We start from the raw sequence: 25446 nt of genomic DNA on the forward strand, positions 1-25446 counted from the left end.
CCTCATTTACTCATCCACTCACATAAAAATATTAAATTTAGAGTCTATTCTATGCAAGACACTTTGGGAAATATAAAGATGAATAAAGCGATCTCTTCAAGGAGTTTATACTCTAGAAAAGGGATCAGTGTACAAAAATAACTATAGGATAAGGTAGAAAGTTATTGAGTACTACAAGCAAGATTTTTTTTTAAGGCTTATGGGATTTCAGAAAAACTAACATTTCCGATACGGCAGGACCCCATTAAAACTAGGCCTGAATACAAACATTCTGGAAACCTGTTTGGCAGTATCTGTTAAAGTTGAGTGTGGACATATTCTACAGCAAAGCAACTCTAGCAACATATACCCAACAGAAATGTGCATGCATATCCATGAAAAGACATGCACTAGAATGTTCATAACACTATTTGTGAAAGTCCCAAGCTAGAAACTACCCAAATGCCATCACCAATAGAGTACGTACAAGAAAAACTATCTAGTAAATTTTGATAGTCTCACAGTGGAACATTATACAGCAAAGAAATGAATGCTCTACATGCAACAGTATGAATGAATCTTCAAAACATAATGTTAAAAGAAGCCAGATGCAAAAGAGAATGACTCCATGTATGTAAAGTACAAAACTTAGCAACTCAGCACCGAGCTTCTAGTCCATACGGTTAGAAGTCAGGAGAGTGATTGATTACTCTTGGAGTCGTGGAGGTAATGACTGTAAGTGAGCATAAGGGTGGAGCTCCTAGGGTGCTAAGGTTGTTTCCTGATCTTGGGGCTGGTTCAGGTTATGAAAATTCATCAGATTGGGTACATTGGTGATATGTTCACTTTTCTGTATGTATGTCTATTTTAAAAAAAAGTGGTAAGAGAGAAAGATAATATCAGTTTAATAAACTATTTTGTGTAACAGAATCACTTCATACATCACCTTGTAGGAGAAATAATCTAATTGGCAAATTCAGAGTTGGAAAGACCTTTAAAAGTATATGGTCTAACTTTACAAAATCCCCAGCAGGTATATGTCTAGCCCTTCTTAAAAATCTCCAGTGATGGGAACTCAATACCTTCCCTGAAGGTAGTCTATTCCATTTTTAATGGGTTTAATCATTAAAAAGTTCTTCCTTATTCTAAGGAAAAATCTGTTTTCCCAACAATTTGTGCCAATAATACCATTATGTCATGTCTTGCCCATTTTCTAAATGTGTGAAGGTGTTTGGAAGCCAACTGAAGGAATGAATATTTCTCTGTTAAATGTTTCTTTGGTACATTCAGCTCATATGCAATTATAAAGCACAAGGAAATGCTTTATAATGGTACAAGAGTATGCTTATAGGGACTTCCCTGGTGGTTCAATGGTTAAGAATCCATCTTGCAATGCAGGGGAAGCTGGTTTGATCCCTGGTCTGGGGACTAAGATCCAGCACGCTGCGGGGCAACTAAGTCCACGTGCCACAACTAGAGAGCCCTCACACCGCAACTAATGAGCCTGTGCACTGCAAAAAAAGATCCTGTGGGCCGCAACTAAGACCCAATGCAGCCAATAAATAAATAAATATAAAAAAAAAAAGAGTATGCTTATAGAAAACAATCAAAGTGTTAATTATGCCTGATTTTACTTTGCCTGAGGTTACAACCTTCTTTGTACTGTATTTATTTTGATACCACTATTTCAATGTCTAAACTCGAGTTTTATCAGGAAAAAAAAGGCTTTCAATTAGCTATATTATTAACATATGATTAATCTGTAGCTGAAGAATACAAAGTAAATTTCTGTCAATCCAAAATAGCAATGTGGCCTTTCAAATCTTTTTTTTTTTTTTTTTTGGGGTACGCGGGCCTCTCACTGCTGTGGCCTCTCCCCCTGCGGAGCACAGGCTCCGGACGCACAGGCTCAAAGGCCACGGCTCACGGGCCCAGCCGCTCCACGGCATGTGGGATCCTCCCGGACCGGGGCACGAACCCGTGTCCCCTGCATCGGCAGGCAGACTCTCAACCACTGCGCCACCAGGGAAGCCCTCAAGTCTTTTTTTAAATGTTGAGATACAGTAATTCTACTTGTACAATAAAATACTATTAATTGTATTCTCATCTGTGAATTTAAAAGAGAAAAAAGGAAAACATATATTCTCAGTGACTTTTGGCAAAAGCTCTTTTTTCTTTATAAAATTAACTTATTTAGACATCTGCTGCATTTCGCACAAAATCTGAAGCATCTTTTCAAGTTAAAACAATTAACATTACTGACGTGATTTATGGCAACCCTTATCCTTTCAAATAATGAAGGTAGGAGATGAAATTAAGTACTTTTATCTGCAAACAAAACAAACACTAGAGCAGTGAATGTTCCCCTTTGAAAAATAACCATCTCAAAAAACCAATTTAATGGATGATAAATTCATGACAAGTAATTGCAAGGTCATTAATGAAAAGGAATCTGGTAAGCTAAAAAGACTTAATATATGTGTAAAATATCCACAATAACATCCGCTCCCTTCCACCTCCAACATCACTTGAAGCGGTGGCCCAATTGTCCCTACAGGGCTGGCTATGGACTAACCTCTCTAGACATCTGCTCCTATTCCAACCAAGGCAGGCCACTCTTGAACCACTAGCTCAGCAAAGTATCCAGCCTTGGGCAGAAGGCTGGGAGTACTGTTACACAGCATTGCTTTAGAGAATATGATCACAGTGCCACATTTTTCTTTCTGTCCCGTTGTCCTTAGCCTGGAGAGGTGAATCAGGCTCTAATTTTGACAAGATTGCAGAACATGGATATATAATAATTACAGTGAACATTTAATGACTGCGTTAAAATAGTCTTACTTTGACTTTTAGAAAATGCATGCATGTACAGAACACACCCAAGGAAAGGGTCTCATAGAAGCTGCTGGGTCTTTGTATTTTCATTTGGCGTGGGGAACGTCTGATGTATTAAGTAGAATAAGAGGACTACCAGAATCCTGTTTAAAACTTTGCATATTTAGTTAAGGTATAATAGCACTTTGTTTTATACTGGTCTTTGGTTATCTGCTAATTAGTCTACTTTAAAAAAAATTTTTTTTTTTGTGTGGTACGCGGGCCTCTCACTGCTGTGGCCTCTCCCCCTGCGGAGCACAGGCTCCGGATGTGTAGGCTCAGCGGCCATGGCTCACGGGCCCAGCCGCTCCGCAGCATGTGGGATCTTCCCAGACCGGGACACGAACCTGTGTCCCCTGCATCGGCAGGCGGACCCTCAACCACTGCACCACCAGGGAAGCCCTAATTAGTCTACTTTTTACCTCACGTTTTTTGTGGAATAAGATGTAATAACAAAAGAATGACAGAGGCAGAGATAAGAAAACTAGTCTGTACTGCTCAAAGCACCATTTCTATCAGTACCACTTGCAAGGTGCTTGCATAAAATATTCCTAGATCCCACACCAGACTTAATAAATCCATCCCTAACACTAGGACTAAGAGTCTATAGTTTAAACAACTCTCCACAATATTCTTGTGCAAAAAAAATAATAATAAAAAAATAAAATGAAATGGCTCTCAACCTCATTTTTCTTGTAGCCTGGAAGAGACCCTCAGATGGTTTTACTTCACAAGCTTGACAAGAGAAGCACACCCACAAATTCCAGTGACGGTTAAGACGCTGTGGGAAGCCAGGAACAAAAGAACACATCAGCTGGTTTCTATTCATGCTGCCTGGCAGTAGTAATTCTGGAAGGGAGTGGGAGTGAGGGAAACTGAGAACACCTGTTATCATTACACTCGCCTTAATTTCCCTCAGGTAGATTTCAAACCTGTTAGATTATTACTCTAACAAAGATCGCACAAACAATCCCAAGAGCTACACACAGCCTACAGAGTAAGATGGTGAAAAAATCTAGAGTTTGAAGACTCAGAGTGTTATCAAACCTTGATCCAACAAGACAGTCATTTGGAGAGGCTGAAAGAGTGACTGACAGCTCTGGAGGAGTCTTTTTCTTCCTTCAACCAACAGGACCTAGTTTCACAAAGGGTGTAAGACTGCTCCAAGGCAACATGAATCATCATGGCAAAGTGCCACTCAGTGGGTCTGGCTGAACCAGCATTACATCTTTTCTTTTTACTCATTCAGAGAGTATGCTGTTGATCAACATTCAAAATACTGGAGATGTACTTTGGAATGAATTTCCAGTTTCCTCTTTATTACTTCTTGCTGAGTCTAGTGAGGGATGATGAAATGACTAATTCTTGAGAGGATTTAGAATTACTGTCAAGGACCATGGTAGAATAACATGTATGTTACACATTAACTGTTAAGAAATTGGTCTGTGGGTTTTAAAATACATAAAAATAAAGAAAATCAAGGCTGAAAAGATAGAAGTATCCCTACTGTGTGTTAAGTCATCGGCAGAATAAATTCTATCTGTAATAGAGATAAGTGTGTCTAGGCCCAACCTCGGTTCAACCAGCAATTTGACTATTTAGTACTCCATATGGAGATGGTATGCCTGAAAATGAACAGATTTTTAGTTTATTCTACCAGAAAGATTTTTGCTAGAAGTAACTGATGCTTCAAATCAGCAGCACACTTCAGAAACTTGACTCAAAAATAAAGCAGCAGAAGAGGCAGAGGCAGAAAAAGGAGGAGGAGGTTATCTTTAAATTAAAACACGGACCTCCCTCGTGGTGCAGTGGTTAAGAATCCTCCTGCCAGTACCGGGGACATGGGTTCGAGCCCTGGTCCAGGAAGGTCCCACATGTCACGGAGCAACTAAACCCATGTGTCACAACTACTGAGCCTGTGCTCTAGAGCCCAGGAGCCACAACTACTGAGCCCGCACACTGCAACAAAGAGCAGCCCCTGCTCTCCGCAGCTAGAGAAAGCCCACGTGCGGCAACCAAGACCCAACGCAGCCAAATAAATGAATTAAATAAATAAATTTATTGTAAAAAATAAAAAATAAATTAAATAAATACGGAAAATGAAACAGCTACCTACCGGGAGTTGGGAATCACAACTCAGAAAAAGGAGATGGTTGGAAATACTAAAACTTAATTTTGCACACCTGTCTCCTCTCCTGAACTTTGCTCTTAAGTCAGGGTAATGGCAGGAAGACTCAAACTCTTATGGCCCGCTTGTTAGAAGAAACAAACCACATCAATACTCCGTACTCTGTATTCCATTACCCTATGTTTTAAAGTGAGTTTTGTCAGATTCGTTGTTAGTGGGACAGAGGGGCCCACTTAAATATTAACAACAATTTAATGGAAAGAAACAGTCCACACAGAATAAACGTTTAAGGGTCTTTAAAGCTTTTTTCCCCCTTCCCTTTGATTTGTTTTTAAGGTGTGCTCAACTTTCTGGAATAACAAAAACAAAACAAAACCAAACACAGAAGAAAAACAGTCCCCAGCAGCCCACACACACAAAACCCCACTGGCATTATCTTCATCACCATCTCCTAGAACAATTGCACCTTTTTTCATTTCTGGTGGAGGTACAGCTGCTGAAGAAGCCAAGACTTAGTAGAGAAAGCTAAGACATGGAAGGAGGAAAGAAAATGCTGCCTTTGTTAATGAAAAGCTGTTTCCACTTAAAAGTTTCAACATACTATGGAATAGTGAATGCACTTTTGTAAGCAAAGGCAAAGCATACAATGAAGAAAAGCTGCCTGTCAATTAAGTAAACAGTCATCTGAAGACATCCCAAACCTTCTCCATTTTTCTTGAAAAAGTGGGGGAGGGGAGGAAGGGAATATGGACTACTAGCCATGGCTGAGGATATGTCTAACAGGTACAGTAAATATGACACATAGGGCTTCTAGAGTGCTACAGATTCACTTAATTATAATACTAAGAAATCACAAGGCTAATATGTTTTTTAAAAGACCACAAGGCTATAATAAATTGTTCTAGCATGCATTAAAAACGGAGTGCTTGGGAAAGCATTTTATTGAATTTCACAAATATTCCAGTGAGTTTATTTTCCTTCATGAAGCAATGCCTTAAGACAGGTAAGGACAAGCTAGAGTTTCTGTTACACAACAGCAGGCTCTTGTGATAAACCTGATTACAATACCCTGTCAGAGGTGAACTTCCTGCTTTGCTATTAAAAAAAAAAGTACAGTGCCTCACCCTTACTTATTCTTAGTGTTGTTTTGAAGCAAAGATTCAGCTGAGAAAAAGCTAATGCTACATGCACCTGTTAACCCAAACTTAAAACAAGACTTCCTATTGCAAAGGAAAATTAACAAGGAATAAAAATGTCAGAAGAAATGACAAAGCACTGTAATATATTATTCATGGAGGAAGGATAAAATGAATTCCACATGCATTATCATTCACAAAACAGTTCAATTCGCATTTTTAGTCTGCTAGAATTATCTTAATGGTTGTAAATCTATCGGCAGTAGCAAAAAATACTTTTATGTTCAAAGTCTAATATTCTGGAAGTTTGTGGTGAATACATTATTTTATGTGAAATACAGTCTTGGTACTGGGGATGAGGTCATTTCAGAAACATGCTGTCGACTTGTAAAGACCAAGATAAACCTTATGAATAAATACGAATTTATGAACTGATGACCAACTGAACAGGAGGCAGTTATTTGTTTTGGCCCCAGGATCAGAGCTGGGAAAAACCTATCTGAGTTCTCCTTCTTAAGATGTGCCTGTCCTCCAAATATTCTGCTGACTGTGGAATACCTATGTTCAAATTTCACATATCTGTACTAAAGGAGGTTAAAAGCTGGTATCCAAAAGAGTAGATAATCCCCAAATAATTTTGATTTGATTTTGGCAGGGTTACGTGATTATTTTTATAGCAGGCTAACCTTTGTCATTATTCAGTTTTCCTTAGATGAGTATAAAACTTGGTTCTCATTCCTCCTCTTGGGAAGCAGAGGTAGGGGGAGAACTGTGCTGAGCATGCTGGGTACTAGGAGTGGGTACTGGCAAGGGATCAAACTAAATCACAGATAATTCACATGAAATCACTGGCTTCACTTAGCAAACATGAGGTATGATTCTCCTAAAACAAGTATCATCAATGTAGCCTCAAACATACATTTTCTGACTAGAGTAATTTACTATTGGTTTCAGTATATTGGTGAACAGTACAAATAACTGATAAGATTATTTATCTCACACACTGGTTTTCATGAGTGATACTGACACACCCATAACTCAGTTTTTTAAATGTCCTTGCTTATAAGCAGAAGTTATATCCCTTACACATTTACCACTAAAATATCAGTGGAATGCTTTTTAATTTTTTCAGTCAAATGCCACTATTTAATAGCCTCTGGGTATATTATATAATAAACACAAAAGAAGCAGTCTGGATGTTTACTACTTAGGTGGAAAAAAATCCCCAACAAATCTATTTGAAATCTTCTCTAAATAAAGTGTTTAAACTAATTCTGTTTTTCAGCTATTTCAAATCATTTAACCAATAAACACAGAGTTCTTACCATGTATACATAATGATTATATATTAGGTCTTATGTATGATAAAATAGAAGCATTACACATGATTCCTACTCTCAAAGAGTAGTTAGGGATGCAAGAAATATACAAACAAACCCGACTGTTACATCTACCAGTGTACTCCTTCTCTAGTCCCCACTCTGTGCCTCTCCCTCCAGAGGTAACTAGTATCCTGAATTATGCTTACCATAAACTTATTTTTTTTCAATAGTTTTATCATGCACATAAATATATTTAGCTTAACTTCTTTTGTGAGCTTAACAAAAGTGATTTCATATGTATGTAGCTTCCTAAGTCTTGCCTTTTACGCTCAACAGAATGTTTCTTAGAGTCATTCCTGTTGCTTGTGGCTGTAGTTGATTCATTTTCATAGTTGTTTAATATACCATGTCTGATTATGTCACATTTTATCCATTTTCCTTGATAGACATTCAGATTGTTTTCAGTTTTGCTTGTTTTTTCATTACCTAGCTGCCTTCTTTAGCCTTTAATCCCCAAACACAAAACTCCATCAATAGAAAACTAGTCAGGTAAATTGTGGCATATCTATACTGTGCAGCTCCTAGAAAAATAAAAAGTTAATAAGTAAATTGCAGTTATATAAGAGAATATCCCTACTCTTAGAAAATATACACTAAAATATTTAGAGGTGATGGGCCATGGTAAATGTAACTTACCCTCAACGATTCAGAAATAGAATTACATAGATAGATACATAGATAGGGAAGAACAGCACAGAGGATAAAATAAAATATTAACAATAGTTGAATCTGAGCAAAGGATATATTTTTATTTTTGCAGCTTTTCTATAAATCTAAAATTATTTCAAAATAAAAAGTTTATTTTAAAAAAAGCTCTCTAAGATACAAGTGAAAAAGGTAAAGTGCAATAGTTACTGTTACCAAGACATAATCTCATATATTTTTATGCTTATACTTTCTATCAAAATCTCTACAAGAAATCACTCCCCTATTTTACATAGCTCTGTCCCCTCAACTCAAGATTAATTGAAAAATAGTCAACAAAAGAGATTATTACTAGGCAAGTATTTCATAACACTCAGCTAAAAAGCATCTGAATATTGACTCTATTTCTAAATGTCTAAAAATGAGTATTTAGAACAATTCTGTTTCTGCCCTTAAAGGAACAACTACTATGGGAAACTACTATGGGAATTGACTTCCCATGATACACAGAGAACTTGAAAAAAAATATGAAACAACAGTTTTAGGCATCGGAGAACAGGAAGCACAGGACTATATAATCGCTGAGAGAAGAGAAACAAATGGCCCCAGATTACTGCCTGGAGGCTGTCTCCAAGCTGTAGTGCAGGGAGCAGGGAGTGAAACAGGGCCCAGTGGTCTTGCTGAGTTAAGCAGAGGGAGATTAGAGTTCCTGGAAGCTGAGGTGGCTATAATTTGCAGGCAGAGTACCAATGAGGATAAAACTGCAGAGAGAGAACTCTGGAGGTCTGCAAAGGGGTCCTCTCAAGTCTTTGGCTGAGTACCAATCTGTGCATGTGTGATAAAAAACCTGAGGCCAGGGGAGAAAAAAAAATCATTGGATTTTTCCAATGATTCCAAACAATTCTCAGAGTTTGCATAAGGCACCAGCTGGAGTGGAGAGACTTCATAATACTGGGGGCTCTGGGTAGAGTCTTCCAAAGGGACATACCTTAGTAGTGGGGCTTCCTTAGTCTCACAATATAGGCTCTGGAACAGCCATTAAAAAAACAAGCTTCTAAATGATCAAACTGATAGACATCTAAGTTACCTAATCATACACCAGAACAAAAATCCAGTATTCAGCAACACAAAATTCACACTGCATCCAATCAAAATTACCAGAAATGCAAAGCAGGAAAATATGGCACATAATCAGGAGATAAATCAATCAATAGAAATAGACCCAGAAATAACAGAGAAAACAGAATTAGTAGATGATAACCTTAGAGCAACTCCTGTAAATATTGTCAATAAACTGGAGGATGTAAAAGAAAACATAAACATAATGAAGGAAATGAAAAAGATAAGACTAACATGGAATCTCTAGAAATGAAAAATACAGAATCTGAAATGAAAAAATTACTAGATGGGCAAATTAGACATTCAGGAAGTAAAGATCAGTGAATCTGAAGATATCATCGTAGAAACTATCCAAAACAAAACACATCGAGGAAAAGAAAAAGAACAGAAGCCTTAGTGAGCTGTGGTCTAACATGTAGTTGGAAGGAAGGAAGGAGAGAAGGAAAGGAGAGAAGGGAAGAGGCAGGAAGGGAAGGGAAGGGAAGTGAAGGGAAGGGAAAGGAAGAGAAGAGAAGAGAAATCAGACAGCCCTGTAGAAAGAAACATTTTTAAAGTGCTGAAGGAAAAGTACAAACCCAGAATTCAATACTAGTGAAAATGTTTTTTCAAAAATGAAGGCAGAACAAAGACATTTTTAGACCAAAAAGTGCCAAAAGAATTCACTGCCAACAGATCTGTACTATGAGAAACGTTACGGGACATTTTCAGACAGGGAGCGCGTGCCAGAGATGGCAAAAGCTGGGGAAATGTGAAGTAGTCCTTCTCATTCTAATTTCTTAAAAAGATAAACAACTTCTTAAAGCAAAAATAATTCCAACGCATTGTGGAATATTTAACAGGTATAGATAAAATGTTTAACACTAAGGGATGGGAGGAGGGAAGTGGAGGGATATATATTCCTGTGAGGGTCTTACACTATACATGTACTGGTATATTATTGAGGCAGACTGTGGTAAGTTAAAGATGAATTTTATAAACTCTAGAACAACCTCTTAAAAAAATAGAGGTATGGTTAATAAATCAATAGTAGAGATAAAATAGAATCATAAAAAAAATCTTAATTCAAAAAAGGCAGAAGAAGAAGAAACAAGAAATTAAGACTAGATGGGACAAATAATAGTAAGATGGTACAAAAACAGAACAAAAGACCATACAATGAGTAAAAGGCCTAAAGCACTGTAGTTCCAAGTCTGAGACTACCATCTGCATGACCTTGGCAAATCACTCTGTCTGAGGTGTTTACTCACATGTAAAATTGGGAAGATGGTGAACCATACTCATGCAGGGGTTTAGTAAGGATCATAAATGTCTCTTGAATTAAACTGAAAACAGTGTGAAGGTTGTGAAGGTTAGGAAAGCCTATGAAAATAATTCCGTAAGCAGGTAAATGGAGGATAATGTTTAATATTAATATTTAGTACACTGAAAACCTTCTGATGAAGAGCACAGGGAAAATAATCTTTGAGTACTATAAATAGTGATAAAGACTCATAATTAAAAGGACAGAAGCTGCCATTGGAGACATCTGAAAAGAGATCTAGAAGAAGACTAACACAAAGAACTTAAAATAGTGCCTCTTGAGGAACTTCCCTGGTGGACCAGTGGTAAAGAATCCACCTTCCAATACAGGGTCCGATACCTGTTCAGTGAACTAAGAACCCTCATGCTGCGGGGCAACTAAGCCCATGCGCTGCAACTACTGAGCTCATGCGCCTCAACTAGAGAGCCCGTGTACCGCAAACTACAGAGCCCACGCACCCTGGAGCCTGCGCCACAACTAGAGAGAGAAAACCCACACGCCACAATTAGAGATAAGTCTGCGCACCGCAACGAAAGATCCCGCATGCCTCAATGAAGAGCCTACGTGGCACAACTAAGACCTGACGCAGCCAAAAATTTAAAAATAAATAAATAAATATATTAAAAAAATATATGCCTCTTGAAACAACATAATAACTTTCATCTCTTCTCTCCAAAGCAACATAGTGTGCAAATAACAACAAAAAAGACTGTTTTTTAAATTTGAAATTACCTAAAGGTCTCTATATAAAACTTTTAGTCTCAACAATACACCTATTTGCAATGCACACACCTAACATCACAGCTGTATTTTGAGGACTGTGTAACCTAAAGGATTAGATGTAGCCACATAAAGAAAACAAAAAATAATAATTCTACTCTTCATTAAATCATGACTAATGTCCATATTTGAATAGAACAAAAACTCGACATTTTTTAAAACTCCAACACCAAATAAGTTAGGAGAGGAATATAAATCACCAAATTACTCTTGTGTCTTATAAGTGACTACAAAGTAAAAAAGAAAATAACATACCTCTATAGCAAAGATTCCTTTGTCACGCCCATATAATTTCATCTCTTCTGGAAAATGCTGAAAAGCATTTATATAAGGAATATGTTCCTCTTCAACGAATCTATATTTTTAAAAAGAGTTTCAATAAAAGATATGTACTGATTTGGCAAAGTAAACAAAAGAGGTAAAAATGTATTTCAAAGACAAGGTAAGAATCAGTTGAGTATACCATATATCCTACATCTATGTAAGGATAATTAATCTGAAAATATCTATTATTCTCTGTAACCCTGTGTGGAGAAAACATTTAGTTGATTAATAATCTCTTAAGTTTCTGCCCAAATAGACAAAATATTTCTAAAAGGTGTGTTTATCTTATTTGTCAATTTACCACCAGGCTTGCAGACATGGCATTCCTTCCTCCTATCCCTAGTTCCTCTCACATGATTAGCTCCTACTTATCTCTTAAATCACTTCTTCAGCGGGACCTTCCTTGATCCCTGTTTTCCTTGTTAGAATACCTCCTTGCCCACCATTCAGTCTCCAGTACCTATGACAGTGCACGGTAGGTGCCTGTCACTGGAAGAACAATTAAACAAAGGAACATTTGTTCACCACTCCATCTCAATGTCTGGTACATAGTAGCTGATCAAATATTTTGAGTAAATTATTGAGTTTGAAGAAATTAGCACATATATATAAATAAACACTCATACATACTTACTTACAATTCATTCTTTCGTTCAACAGAAATTTATTGAGTACTATATACCCAACACTATTCTAGGCTGCGGATACAGCAGTGAACAAAACAGTAAAATATTCTTGTTCCCATGGAGTTTACATTCTAGTGAAAAGAGAAAGATGACAAAACAAATAAATGAAATTTATAGTATGTCAGATAGGAAAAAACAGTAAGAAAAATAAAGTAGAGAAGAATAGAGAAAGAGGGATGGGCACAGACTAACAGCATCCCATATACCCTCCTAACCAACAAACCACTACTCCAGGCACGTCCCCTGGAAACACTGTCTCTGCTTATAATATTATTATACTTTTCAAAAGTTTCAATCTGTGACAGACTGGAAATTTAACAAATTGGTTCTTCATTACAGGTAACTTAAGAAGCACTGCATTAGAGGAAAGTTGTGTCTACCTGTAAAACATATCCTGAACCCCTTCACCTCATTCCATTTCTATTACCACCACCCTAACCCAAGCCACTACCCTCTTGCTTTAAGTATAAAAAAGATCACCGGGTCTCCCTGCTTCCACTTGTGCCTCTACCTAGAATCCACTTTCCTCACAGTTGCCTGAGTGATCTTGAAAACATTAATCAGATTATGTGTCTCCTGCTAAAATCTTCCAGTGGCTTTACTATCACACTTAAAGCCAAACTCCCAGTGGGAATGGGGTTTCCTTTTAGAGTGATGAATATATCCTGGAAATAGAGGTGATGGTTGCACAACCTTGTGAATATACTGAAAACCACTGACTTGTATACTTTAAAAGGGTGAGTTGTATTGTATATGAACTATACCTCCAAAAAAAAAAAAATCTAAACTCCTAACTTGGCTTACAAAGACCTACATCTGGCCCCTGTTTATTATCTCCCCGTCCGCATCTTCCTACTCCTCCTTCAAGTTCTTACTCCCATCACTTCAGTCTCCTCTGCTCCTTGATCACACAGAGCTTGAAACTGCTTTAGAGCCTGGCACTAGCAGGCTCCCTCTACGTGGAATGTGAGTACTTCAGATATTCAGCTGCTGGCTCTATTTTCAGTCAGAGTGCAGCTTAAACTCCACCTTCTCAGTGAGGCCTTCCCTAATAACCCAACTAAAGTAGCCATCTGGTCATTCTCTATCACATCATCCTACTTTTTTTTTTTTGTGCAGTACGCAGGCGTCTCACTGTTGTGGTCTCTCCCACTGCAGAGCACAGGCTCCGGACGCGCAGGCTCAGCGGCCATGGCTCACGGTCCCAGCCACTCCATGGCATGTGGGATCTTCCCAGACCGGGGCACGAACCCGCGGCCCCTGCATCGGCAGGCGGACTCCCAACCACTGCGCCACCAGGGAAGCCCCATCATCCTATTTCAATCTCCTGAACAGCACTCATTATCTGATCATTTTTTAATTTATTTGTGTATTTGCTCATCTGTTTCCTCCTCTAGTCTTAAACTTCATGAGAGCAGGGACTTGATCTATATATGGTTCATAACTGTATTTCAGGTGTCTAGACTCTAGAACAACACCTGTATATAGTAGGTATTCAATGAATATTTGTGGAACAAATACATGTTGGCTATTTTTATTTATTATTATTGTTAGGTAGGTAGGGTTCTTTAAAGGCTATCTAAGGGTTATGAATTTATCTTAAGGACTACGGATGCTGCTAAAGGATTTTAACAGGGAAGTGATATGCAGGATCAGTATAAAATGTATGGGTATTGGGGCCAGGCTAATAATGTATTCCCTTCAAATCAGTGTTCTTTAAGTAGTTTTTCAATAGTAGTTCTCAAACTTTAGCATCCATTAGAATCCCCTGGAGGGCTTATTAAAACAGAGACTACCAGGCCCTGTCCCCAGAATTTCTGATTCAGAAGGTTAGAATGGGTCCAAGAATTTACATTTCTAACAAATCACTGGGTGATGCTGACGCTGTTGTTCGGGGGGCCACACTTTGAGAAGAACCTGTGACTTAGAGCTCTTTTCCAAGAAAAGCAGAGAAAGGGGATCAGTGGTGAAGTCTCTTTTCCTACTGCCCCAAGCAGTTAAACTGGGTCCCAAATTTGTATGTCCCACAGGGGAAAATAAAAGCCCTCCAGCTAACTAGATCTAATTTCCTCAAAGGGAATTCCCCTTGGAGGGGGAAGGGAGGAAAGAGGGAGGAAAGGAAAGAGGGAGACAGAGGGGTGGGGAGAGAGGCAGAAGGAGAGGGGGGGGAGAGAGAGAGACAGATAGACAAAGGTGCAGGATCTTACCCCATCCTTCCAACCACATACAATATTCTCCCTGAGAAGAATTTTCAGGCAAATATTACTTTCTCCATCTTGTGAAATTTCTAGGAGAGTTGCATTACCCCCTTACAGACGGCCCTTCGTATGATGGCTAACCCTGTTATCAAGCTCCAGTGACATGATTGGACTGCAGTTTCTATTAAAATCCCTCTGGTTTTCAGGAGGAAATGGACAGGAGTGGCACAAGACTCACTTGGAAGGCTGCTAAGTAACCCAGGTGAAGATAGAGGGAATCGGGGAAAAATCATTTGAGAGTTATTTTGGAAGTATAATTGAGAGGACATAATGATTAACTCTATTAACTATATGTAGAGAGAGGAAAGAGTCAAGGATGAGCCTCAGGTGGCTGTATGGGATGCAACATGGAGCAGGTATTTACGAAGAAAGGAAACACTAGAGGAGGAGCTGGAGTGAGGAGAAGGATGATGCAGGAGAGCCCAGAAGGCAGGTCAATATGTGAACACATGGGTCTGGCCCTCCACAGACAAGTCTGGGCTGGAAATCCAGATTTGGGAATCATCATCATATAGATGGTAATTAAAGCCTTGGGAAAGGATGAGATCACCCAATGAGGGCATACAGAACAAGATGAGGTTTCTATTTCTTTATTTTATTTTTGGCTGTGTTGGGCCTTCACTGCTGCGTGGGCTTTCCCTAGTTGGGGCGAGCAGCGGCTACTCTTGGTTGCAGTGCGCAGGTTTCTCACTGTCGCGGCTTCTCTTGTTGCAGAGCACGGGCTCTAGGCACGCAGGCTTCAGGAGCTGTGGCACGTGGGCTCAGTAGTTGTGGCTTGCGGGCTTTAGAGCTCAGGCTCAGTAGTTGTGGCACGTAGGCTTAGTTGCTCCGTGGCATGTGGGATCTTCCTGGGCCAGGGCTCGAACCCGTGTCCCTTGCACTGGCAGGCAGATTCTTAACCACTGCGCCACCAGGGAAGCCCCGAGGTTTTTAGCTTAACAGTAAAATTCACTGAATCATGGACTCTCTGCATGTACTGCTTTTTGTGTTTTCTTTTAAACATCTTTATTGGAGTATAATTGCTTTACAATGGTGTTAGTTTCTGCTGTATAACAAAGTGAACCAGCTATACTTACACATATAATCCCATATCCCCTCCCTCTTGCATCTCCCTCCCACCCTCCCTATCCCACCCCTCCAGGTGGTCACAAAGCACCGAGCTGATCTCCCTCTGCTATGCAGCTGCTTCCCACTAGCTGTCTATTTTACATTTGGTAGTGTATATAAGTCCATGCCACTCTCTCACTTCGTCCCAGCTTACCCTTCCCCCTCCCCGTGTCTTCAAGTCCATTCTCTACGTCTGCATCTTTATTCCTCTCCAGCCCCTAGGTTCTTGAGAACCATTTTTTTTTTTTTTTAGATTCCATATATATGTGTTAGCATATGGTATTTGTTTTCCTCTTTCTGACTTACTTCACTCTGTAGGACAGACTCTAGGTCCATCCACCTCACTACAAATAACTCAATTTCGTTTCTTTTTATGACTGAATAATAGTCCATGGTATATATGTGCCACATCTTCCTTATCCATTCATCTGTCAATGGACACTTAGGTTGCTTCCACGTCCTGGGTATTGTAAACAGTGAAGCAATGAACACTGTGATACATGACTCTTTAAATTATGGTTTTCTCAGGGTGCAAGACCAGTAGTGGGACTGCTGAGTCATATGGTAGTTCTGTTTTTAGTTTTTTAAGGAACCTCCATACTGTTCTCTATAGTGGCTATATCAATTTACTTTCCCAGCAACAGTGCAGGAGGGTTCCCATTTCTTCATACCCTATCCAGCATTTATTATTTGTAGATTTTTTGATGATGGCCATTCTGACCGGTGTGAGATGATATCTCATTGTAGTTTTGATTTGCATTTCTCTAATGATTAGTGATGTTGAGCATCCTTTCATGTGTTTGTTGGCAATCTGTATATCTTCTTTGGAGAAATGTCTATTTAGGTCTTCTGCCCATTTTTGGATTGGGTTGTTTGTTTTTTTGATATTGAGCTGCATGAGCTGCTTGTACATTTTGGAGATTAATCCTTTGTCAGTTGCTTCATTTGCAAATATTTTCTCTCATTCTGAGGGTTGTCTTTTCGTCTTGTTTATGGTTTCCTTTGCTGTTCAAAAGCTTTTAAGTTTCATTAGGTCCCATTTGTTTATTTTTGTTTTTATTTCCATTTCTCTAGGGGGTGGGTCAAAAAGGATCTTGCTGTGATGTATGTCAAGAGTGTTCTGCCTATGTTTTCAAGAGTTTTATAGTGTCTGGCCTTACATTTAGGTCTTTAATCCATTTTGAGTTTATTTTTGTGTATGGTGTTAGGGAGTGTGCTAATTTCATTCTTTTACATGTACCTGTACCGTTTTCCCAGCACCACGTATTGAAGAGGCTGTCTTTTCTCCATTGTATATTCTTCCCTCCTTTATCAAAGATAAGGTGACCATATGTGTGTGGGTTTATCTCTGGGCTTTCTATCCTGTTCCATTGATCTATATTTCTGTTTTTGTGCCAGTACCATACTGTCTTGATTACTGTAGCTTTGTAGTATAGTCTGAAATCTGGGAGCCTGATTCCTTCAGCTCCATTTTTCTTTCTCAAGACTGCTTTAGCTATTTGGGGTCTTTTGTGTTTCCATGCAAATTGTGAATTTTTTTGTTCTAGTTCCGGGAAAAATGCCATTGGTAGTCTGATAGGGATTGCACTGAATGTGTAGATTGCTTTGGGTAGTATAATCATTTTCACAATGTTGATTCTTCCAATCCAAGAACATGGTATATCTCTCCATCTGTTTTGTATCATCTTTAATTTCTTTCATCGGTGTCTTATAGTTCTCTGCATACAGGTCTTTTGTCTCCTTAGGTAGGTTTATTCCTAGGTATTTTATTCTTTTTGTTGCAATGGTAAATGGGAATGTTTCCTTAATTTCTCTTTCAGACTTTTCATCATTAGTGTATAGGAATGCAAGAGATTTCTGTGCATTAATTTTGTATCCTGTTACTTTACCAAATTCATTGATGAGATCCAGTAGTTTTCTGGTAGCATCTTTAGGATTCTCTATGTATAGTATCATGTCATCTGCAAACAGTGACAGTTTTACTTCTTTTCCGATTTGGATTCCTTTTCTTTCTTTTTCTTCTCTGACTGCTGTGGCTAAAACTTCCAAAACTATGTTGAATAATAGTGGTGAGAGTGGTCAACCTTGTCTTGTTCCTGATCTTAGTGGAAATGGTTTCAGTTTTTCACCACTGAGAACGCTGTTGGCTGTGTGTTTGTCATATATGGCTTTTATTATGTTGAGGTAAGTTCCCTCTATGCCTACTTTCTGGAGTGTTTTTATCATAAATGGGTGTTGAATTCTGTCAAAAGCTTTTTCTGCATCTATTGAGATTATCACGTGGTTTATATCCTTCAATTTGTTAATATGGTGTATCACACTGATTGATTTGCGTATAATGAAGAATCCTTGCATTCCTGGGATAAACCCCACTTGATCATGGTGTATGATCCTTTTAATGAGCTGCTGGATTCTGTTTGCTAGTATTTTGTTGAGGATTTTTGCATCTATGGTCATCAGTGATATTGGCCTGTAGTTTTCCTTTTTTGTAACATCTTTGTCTGTGTTTGGTATCAGGGTGATGGTGGACTCGTAGAATGAGTTTGGGAGTGTTCCTCCCTCTGCTATATTTTCAAAGAGTTTGAGAAAGATAGGTGTTAGCTCTTCTCTAAATGTTTGATAGAATTCACCTGTGAAGCCATCTGGTCCTGGGCTTTCGTTTGTTGGAAGACTTTTAATCACAGTTTCAATTTCAGTGCTTGTGATTGGTCTGTTCATATTTTCTATTTCTTCCTGGTTCAGTCTCAGAAGGTTGTGCTTTTCTAAGAATGTATCCATTTCTTCCAGGTTGTCCATTTCATTGACATATAGTTGCCTGTAGTAATCTCTCACGGTCCTTTGTATTTCTGCAGTGTCAGTTGTTACTTCTTTTTCATTTCTAATTCTGTTGATTTGAGTCTTCTCCCTTTTTCTTGAGTCTGGCTAATGGTTTATCAATTTTGTTTATCTTCTCAAAGAACCGGCTTTTAGTTTTATTGATCTTTGCTATCATTTCCTTCACTTCTTTTTCAGTTACTTCTGATCTGAGCTTTATGATTTCTTTCCTTCTGCTAACTTTGGGTTTTGTTTGTTCTTCTTTCTCTAATTGCTTTAGGTGTAAGGTTAGGTTGTTTGAGATTTTTCTTGTTTCTTGAGGTAGGACTGTACTGCTATAAACTTCCCTCTTAGAACTGCTTTTGCTGCATCTCATAGGTTTTGGGTAATTGTGTTTTCATTGCCATTTGTTTCTAGGTATTTTTTTATTTCCTCTTTGATTTCTTCACTGATCTCTTGGTTATTTAGTAGCGTATTGTTTGGCCTCCATGTGTTTGTATTTTTTACAGTTTTTTTCCTGTAATTGATATCTAGTCTCAGAGTGCTGTGGTCAGAAAAGATACTTGATACAACTTCAGTTTTCTTAAATTTACCAAGGCTTGATTTGCGACCCAAGACATGATCTATCCTGGAGAATGTTCGATGAGCATTTAAGAAGAAAGTGTATTCTTTTGTTTTTGGATGGAATGTCCTGTAAATATCAATTAAGTCCATCTTGTGTAATGTATCATTTAAAGCTTGTGTTTCCGTATTTATTTTCATTGTGGATGATCTGTCCATTGGTTAAAGTCCCCTACTATGACTGTGTTACTGTCAATTTCCCCTTTTATGGCTGTTAGCATTTGCCTTACGCATTGAGGTGCTCCTATGTCAGGTACATAAGTATTTACAATTCTTATACTTCTTCTTGGATTGATCCCTTGATCATTATGCAGGGTCCTTCTTTGTGTCTTGTAATAGTCTTTATTTTAATGTCTATTTTGTCTGATATGAGAATTGCTACTCCAGCTTCCTTCTGATTTCCATTTGCACGGAATATCTTTTTCTATCCCCTCACTTTCAGTCTGTATGTGTCCCTAAGTCTTAAGTGGGTCTCTTGCAGACAGCATATATACGGGTCTTGTTTTTATATCCATTCAGCCAGTCTATGTCTTTTGGTTGGAGCATATTTACATTTAAGGTAGTTATTGATATGTATGTTCCTATTACCATTTTCTTAATTGTTTTGGGTTTGTTATTGTAAGTCTTTCCCTTGTGTTTCCTGCCTAGAGACGCTCCTTTAGCATTTGTTGTAAAGCTAGTTTGGTGGTGCTGAATTCTCTTAGCTTTTGCTTGTCTGTAAAGGTTTTTATTTCTCCATCAAATCTGAATGAGATCCTTGCTGGGTAGAGTAATCTTGGTTGTAGCGGACGTGCAGGCTCAGCGGCCATGGCTCATGGGCCCAGCCGCCCGGACCGGGGCACAAACCCACGTCCCCTGCATCGGCAGGTGGACTCTCAACCACTGTGCCACCAGGGAAGCCCATCTGTAAAGGTTTTAATTTCTCTGTTGAATCTGAATGAGATCCTTGCTGCGTAGAATAATCTTGGTTACAGGTTTTACCCTTTCATCACTTTAAATATGTCCTGCCACTCCCTTCTGGCTTGCAGAGTTTCTGCTGAAAGATCAGCTGTTAACCTTATGGGGGACTCCTTTGTACGTAATTTGTTGCTTTTCCCTCGCTGCTTTTAGTATTTTTTTCTCTGTATTTAATTTTTGACAGTTTGATTAATGTGTCTTGGCGTGTTTCTCCTTGGATTTATCCTGTATGGGACTCTCTGCGCTTCCTGGACATGACTGACTATTTCCTTTTCCGTATTAGGGAAGTTTTCAACTTGCGTGTACTGTTAATCACATCTGAGAAAAGCCTTGTTATTTGGTTGATGTGGCCAAATTCAAAGACACTATCCTCATTTACCAGAGGCATTTTATTTAATCAAAGGGCCTAGTGCCCATAATGATGATGAAGATGAAGAAAACATAAACAACAATAACCAGCATTGAGTTCTTATTACGTGCCAGGCACTATGTGCTTTTCATGTAGTACGAATTATTGAAAGTAGTCTCAAACCCTCTGAGGTAGATATTCTTATTAGCCTCATTTTACCAACAAAGAAACAGAGGCAGAGAGAAATTAAATAACTTACTCAAGGTCCTGTAACACATAAGTGGCAGAGCCAGGATTTGAACCCAGGAGTCTGGTTCTAAATCTGTGCTCTTAAAATCACTCTACACACTAAAAATACCTCAAATGTTATTATTTAGAACACATATTAAGCAAGGGAAAATTAACGCATTAATGATTTTGGCACATCTTCTATTTAATGAGAAATTCTTACACAGAACGCCATAATTTATTCATTAACTATAAAAGGCAGATTACCTTGAAAAATGTAAATGCTGACTATCTACATAACAGGTTCTTTTAATAGCTTTGTTTTTAATTTTGGCTTATAAACACAACCTATATTTTAGCTCTTAACAATACCAATGTATGCTTTTGTGTAACTATTAATAACATTTGCGAATGTAAAGGTCATCTGTTCATCTTCTCTGTCAAAAATGAAAAACACTTAATACTACTACTCAGGTAATTAAATGTCACTTTTCATCTTCAAAGCACTTTACTCATATTAGATAATTAATTTTCTAATACCCCATTGTAAGATAAATACTATTTCCACTACTTAAATAAGGAAACCAAGGAGATGAATTATTAGCCCAAGGAGAATTAAATTTCAGAGTTAGATTTCAGACTGCCCAATCTTTCCCTTCCTTAATTTAAGCCTCCTTGTAAAATCCAAAATATCCAAGGTTGTCTCCTAGTGCACACAGATAGTCAGTAAAAGCATCATTATACGAGAGGCCCAGCTTACCTCAGAAGATCCGCAAGAGTGATTGTCTCCCTCTGCCAAAGCAATGACAGGTAACAGAAAGCTAGCGTCCGTGGCACAGTCATCTTCACAATTCCCTTCTCCTTTCGCAGTGAATACTCAACTCCGTCAAGAGATCCAGAACAGACAGATGCCGTTTCTAAAAGGACAAAGGGAGATTTTTAAAAGTACAAGCAACTATTTTGGACAACAAAGAAGAAAAATAGCAAAATCCAAAGAGGTATTTTAAATATCTTTAGATTACTGATATAATCTTTACAAAGAACAATTTGGCAATAAAGAGCAATAACGATTCAGAAGAAAACTGGCCAAAAAGGTAACTGCTGGTTCTTTGTGGGAGTCAGATGAGCTGAGATTCCAAGGAGGGATTTGTCTTGTTTGAATTTTTGTATAGTTAACAGGAACAATTTTTTCAAATAAAGGACAAACAATTACAAAGCAAAAAATGTGTAGTTCCTTTGAGTCACGCCTCAACTCACATGTCCCCTTCTCTGAAAGGCTCTCCAAACACTAGCTAAGGCAGCACCCCCTCCCACTCCCATCCTCCAGGCATCCTCCCCCACGGGGCATTATTCCATCCTCAACTCATTCATTCCACAAATACTTACCCACCTCATTCTTTGTGTCACTCTTCTAGCTCTGGGGAAATGACAGTGTACAGTCTCTCATCTCTCCTAAAACCTACATACTAGTAGTGAGAGACAGTAAATAAACGCCCCCCGCAACAAAAATTTGCAGACAGTGGTTAAGCACAACACAGATGAATAGCACTGGAGCGGCATACAAAATGATGGGAAGGGAAGAGACATGTGCTATTTTACACAGGTGGTCAGAGAAGCCTCTTTGGAGAAGTGACATCTGAGCAGAGACCTGAATGAAATCAGAGAATAAATCTTAAGGATCTGGAGAGGAACACCAAGTACATTAGCAGAGTCAACCTGAAGGAACATCAAGGAAGCCAGTGTGGCGAGAGCACCACGGGTGAGGGGAAAGTGTTAAGACATGACAGGAGAGAGTAAGAAACCATATTGCTAAAGGGCTTTGTTGGTCATGATTTGTACTTTAGATTTTCTTCTAAGTACGTAAGAAGTTTCTGGAGAGTTTAAAACAGAAGAGCTACATGATCTCATTTATGGTTTTAAAAGGTTCCCCTGGCTGCTGTGAAGAGTGGAGCTGGGGCGGGCACACGGGAGACCACAATTCCAGGTCGACAACGACGGGCACTTGTACTGGAGCGGCGACCCTACACATGGTGAGATGTGGCTGGATTCTGGACATATTTTGAAAGCAGAGTCAAGAGGATTTACTGATGGACTGGATGTGAAGAATGAGAAAAAAAGAGAAGACAAGTAGGATTCGAAGGGTTTTGGACTGAGCAACAAGAAGAATGGAGATGCCAGTTACTGAGACAAGGAAGATGGCAGATCAGGTTTGACAAGAGAAATCAAGATATCAGAATTGCACAAGTGTAAGGTTTTATTAAGCATACAAACAGAAATGTTGAGTAGGTGGCTGAATATAAAAAATCCTATAGTTGAGAGGATAGGCAAGAGATAGGAATTTTAGGGTTGTCAGGATATAACTGGTGTTTAAAGTAAGGAGTGAGGGTAGATTTAAAAAGCAGGATAAGGAATGACCCTGAGAAACTCCAAGCTTTCTTGGGCAAAAACTCTCCAAATTATCCTTCAAAATCCCCTTTTCCGGGCTTCCCTGGTGGCGCAGTGGTTGAGAGTCCGCCTGCCGATGCAGGGGACACGGGTTCATGCCCCGGTCCGGGAAGATCCCGCATGCCGCGGAGCGGCTGGGCCCATGAACCATGGCCGCTGAGCCTGTGTGTCCGGAGTCTGTGCTCCGCAATGGGAGAGGCCACAACAGTGAGAGGCCTGCATAAAAAAAAAAAAACATGCAAAGATTCAGGGTCAAGGCATGTTGTGGCAACACTGTTTATAATAAGACAAAAATTTCAAACAACCAAGTGACTGGAATAGAAATGTAATTAAATAACTCCATGCAAGGGAGCAGTGCATAACAATTTACACAATGCTTTAGATCAGTGGTTCTCAAGGTACAGACCCTGGAGCAGGTATATTAGCATCACCTGAGAACTTACTAGAGCCGCAAATTACCGAACCTACCAGTCTGTGGTTTAACAAGCCCTCCAGGTGATTCTGGTGGATGCTAAAGTTTGAAGACTACAGTTTTAAAGGAATATACAAGGACACAGATTTCCATAAAATATTATGTTAAAACCTTCTATATATATTATATATATAACAACATGTAGGGACTTCCAGTTAAGATGGCAGATTGAAAACATACATTAGGCTCTGTTTTGTCCCACTTCAATTATAAAGAAATTTTCAAAAGATATAAATACAAGAACAAATAACATGGAAAAGGAGACAACAGCGATAAAATTTTAATAGCCAGAAAGCAAATGGATGGATGATTACTGCCTTAGCAGTGCTGAGAAAGCTGGATTCACAGCCAGCAGTAGGGAAAGCCAGAAAGCAATCTAATTTTCCCCTGGGGACCTCTAAAGAAAGCTCAGGAATCGATTAAACCAGGTACCCCTGGAAACTGAGTGAAGTAGGACTAATACTGGGAGGATTGTTTGAAAGTCCCCAAAATCCATGCGGCCAAATGACTGCTCCCCAATCTTGCCAGAAAACTGGAAGTTTCTCCTCTAGAGACAGTAAAACTAAGGGCTCTCTGGGATGCGGCGTCAGTCACATACACAGCTGAAGTAGGGGCATCTTACCGAAAACAGGAGGATTAAGTGAACATTTACATATTGAGTATTGAGACAACTCCTTCCTCCCCCGAGGCCTTTTTCCCACCCAGTTCCCAGAACAGTCAGGGTTACAACCTCCAAATGGAAAATCTGATCAGCTAGGGGGGGAGAAAATTAAAGATGACAATGCTGAAGGTTCACTAAGAAAATAAACCGGAGCAGAGCTGACAAGATTAATCATGGGTACAAAGTTTCAATCAACTTTTCAATCGCCATTCTTAAACAGGACTAGCCTTCTCAGGCTTGCTAAACACTTGAAGAAATCCTCTAATATAAACAGGCAAGGCCAAAACAAATTTTCAAATCCGTGGGAAATAATATTAATATCCTCAGCAAAATAAGAAAAGATGCTCCACAAAAATGAGGGAGTGAACCAAGAGGGAAGATGAAGTGAGATCAAGGCAATAAGAAATTTAACAAAAGAGAGGTGACAGAATCCTTGGAATGGTGGTAAAGAGATCCCAGAGACAGCTGGGACACAGGTCTAGAAATACATCATTCTAGATCAGAGCAGCTCAGAAGCTCCAGAAAGTCTATTACAGAAGATGAAATTGACAGAATATCTAAGGAATTGAGAGATTTTCAGAACTGAGGGGAAGTGTGGAGATACATTAGTAATAAGTTATAGATTAGTAATAAATAAATAGAAAACTAAACAAATAATAAGACAATTATCAACTCTGGAAAAACCAAAAGATATACAGAAAAAGTTATCATAGTAAGATATGTGGTTCAGTTCTGAATAGCATTTATACACTTACAATTTAAGCATCAAAAATTGATCCAGTAAAAAATTATATTGGAAAGATAGAGAATGAGAAATTCATAATTGTGTGTTGGTAACTACATGGAGAGGGGGGCAGTGAAGGATGAGTGAAAGAGCTAAGGCTTCATCTTCCATAGTGGGAATTTAATCGCTAATGTCCAAAACCGGAAATCAAGATGTAGTACTAGAAGCATGTGATAGGGATACGCAGGTTGCAAAAGAGTTGAAAATGAATGCCTCTTGGGAACAGGACATTTCGGGGAGACAATGGACTGCAATTTATTTTTATTTGTTATTTTTTTAATTTATTGTAACAAGTCATAAATTTATTTGAATTAACATGCATGTAGAATTCTGATTTAAAAAAGTTAAAGAATGATGAAATAGCTCACATTTTTGCAAAACAAAATAATAAAACTCT

At 38.7% G+C, this 25446-nt stretch overlaps 1 protein-coding gene across 1 annotated transcript in view; it reads right to left on the bottom strand.

Annotated features, from left to right (window-relative positions):
* The window catches only part of TAF1B (TATA-box binding protein associated factor, RNA polymerase I subunit B), a 58603-nt gene that overhangs the window by 19098 nt on the left and 14059 nt on the right, over positions 1 to 25446 (bottom strand). Inside the window, exons 7-8 of the mRNA XM_007456930.1 lie at positions 21448 to 21604; positions 11599 to 11698 (exon numbers count right to left, since the gene is read on the bottom strand). Of these exons, the coding sequence (XP_007456992.1) occupies positions 11599 to 11698; positions 21448 to 21604 (257 nt within the window). The remainder of the gene's footprint in view (positions 1 to 11598; positions 11699 to 21447; positions 21605 to 25446) is intronic.

The sequence above is a fragment of the Lipotes vexillifer genome, unplaced genomic scaffold (assembly GCF_000442215.2).
Source record: "Lipotes vexillifer unplaced genomic scaffold, Lipotes_vexillifer_v1.1 scaffold390, whole genome shotgun sequence".
Taxonomy (NCBI): Eukaryota; Metazoa; Chordata; class Mammalia; order Artiodactyla; family Lipotidae; genus Lipotes; species Lipotes vexillifer.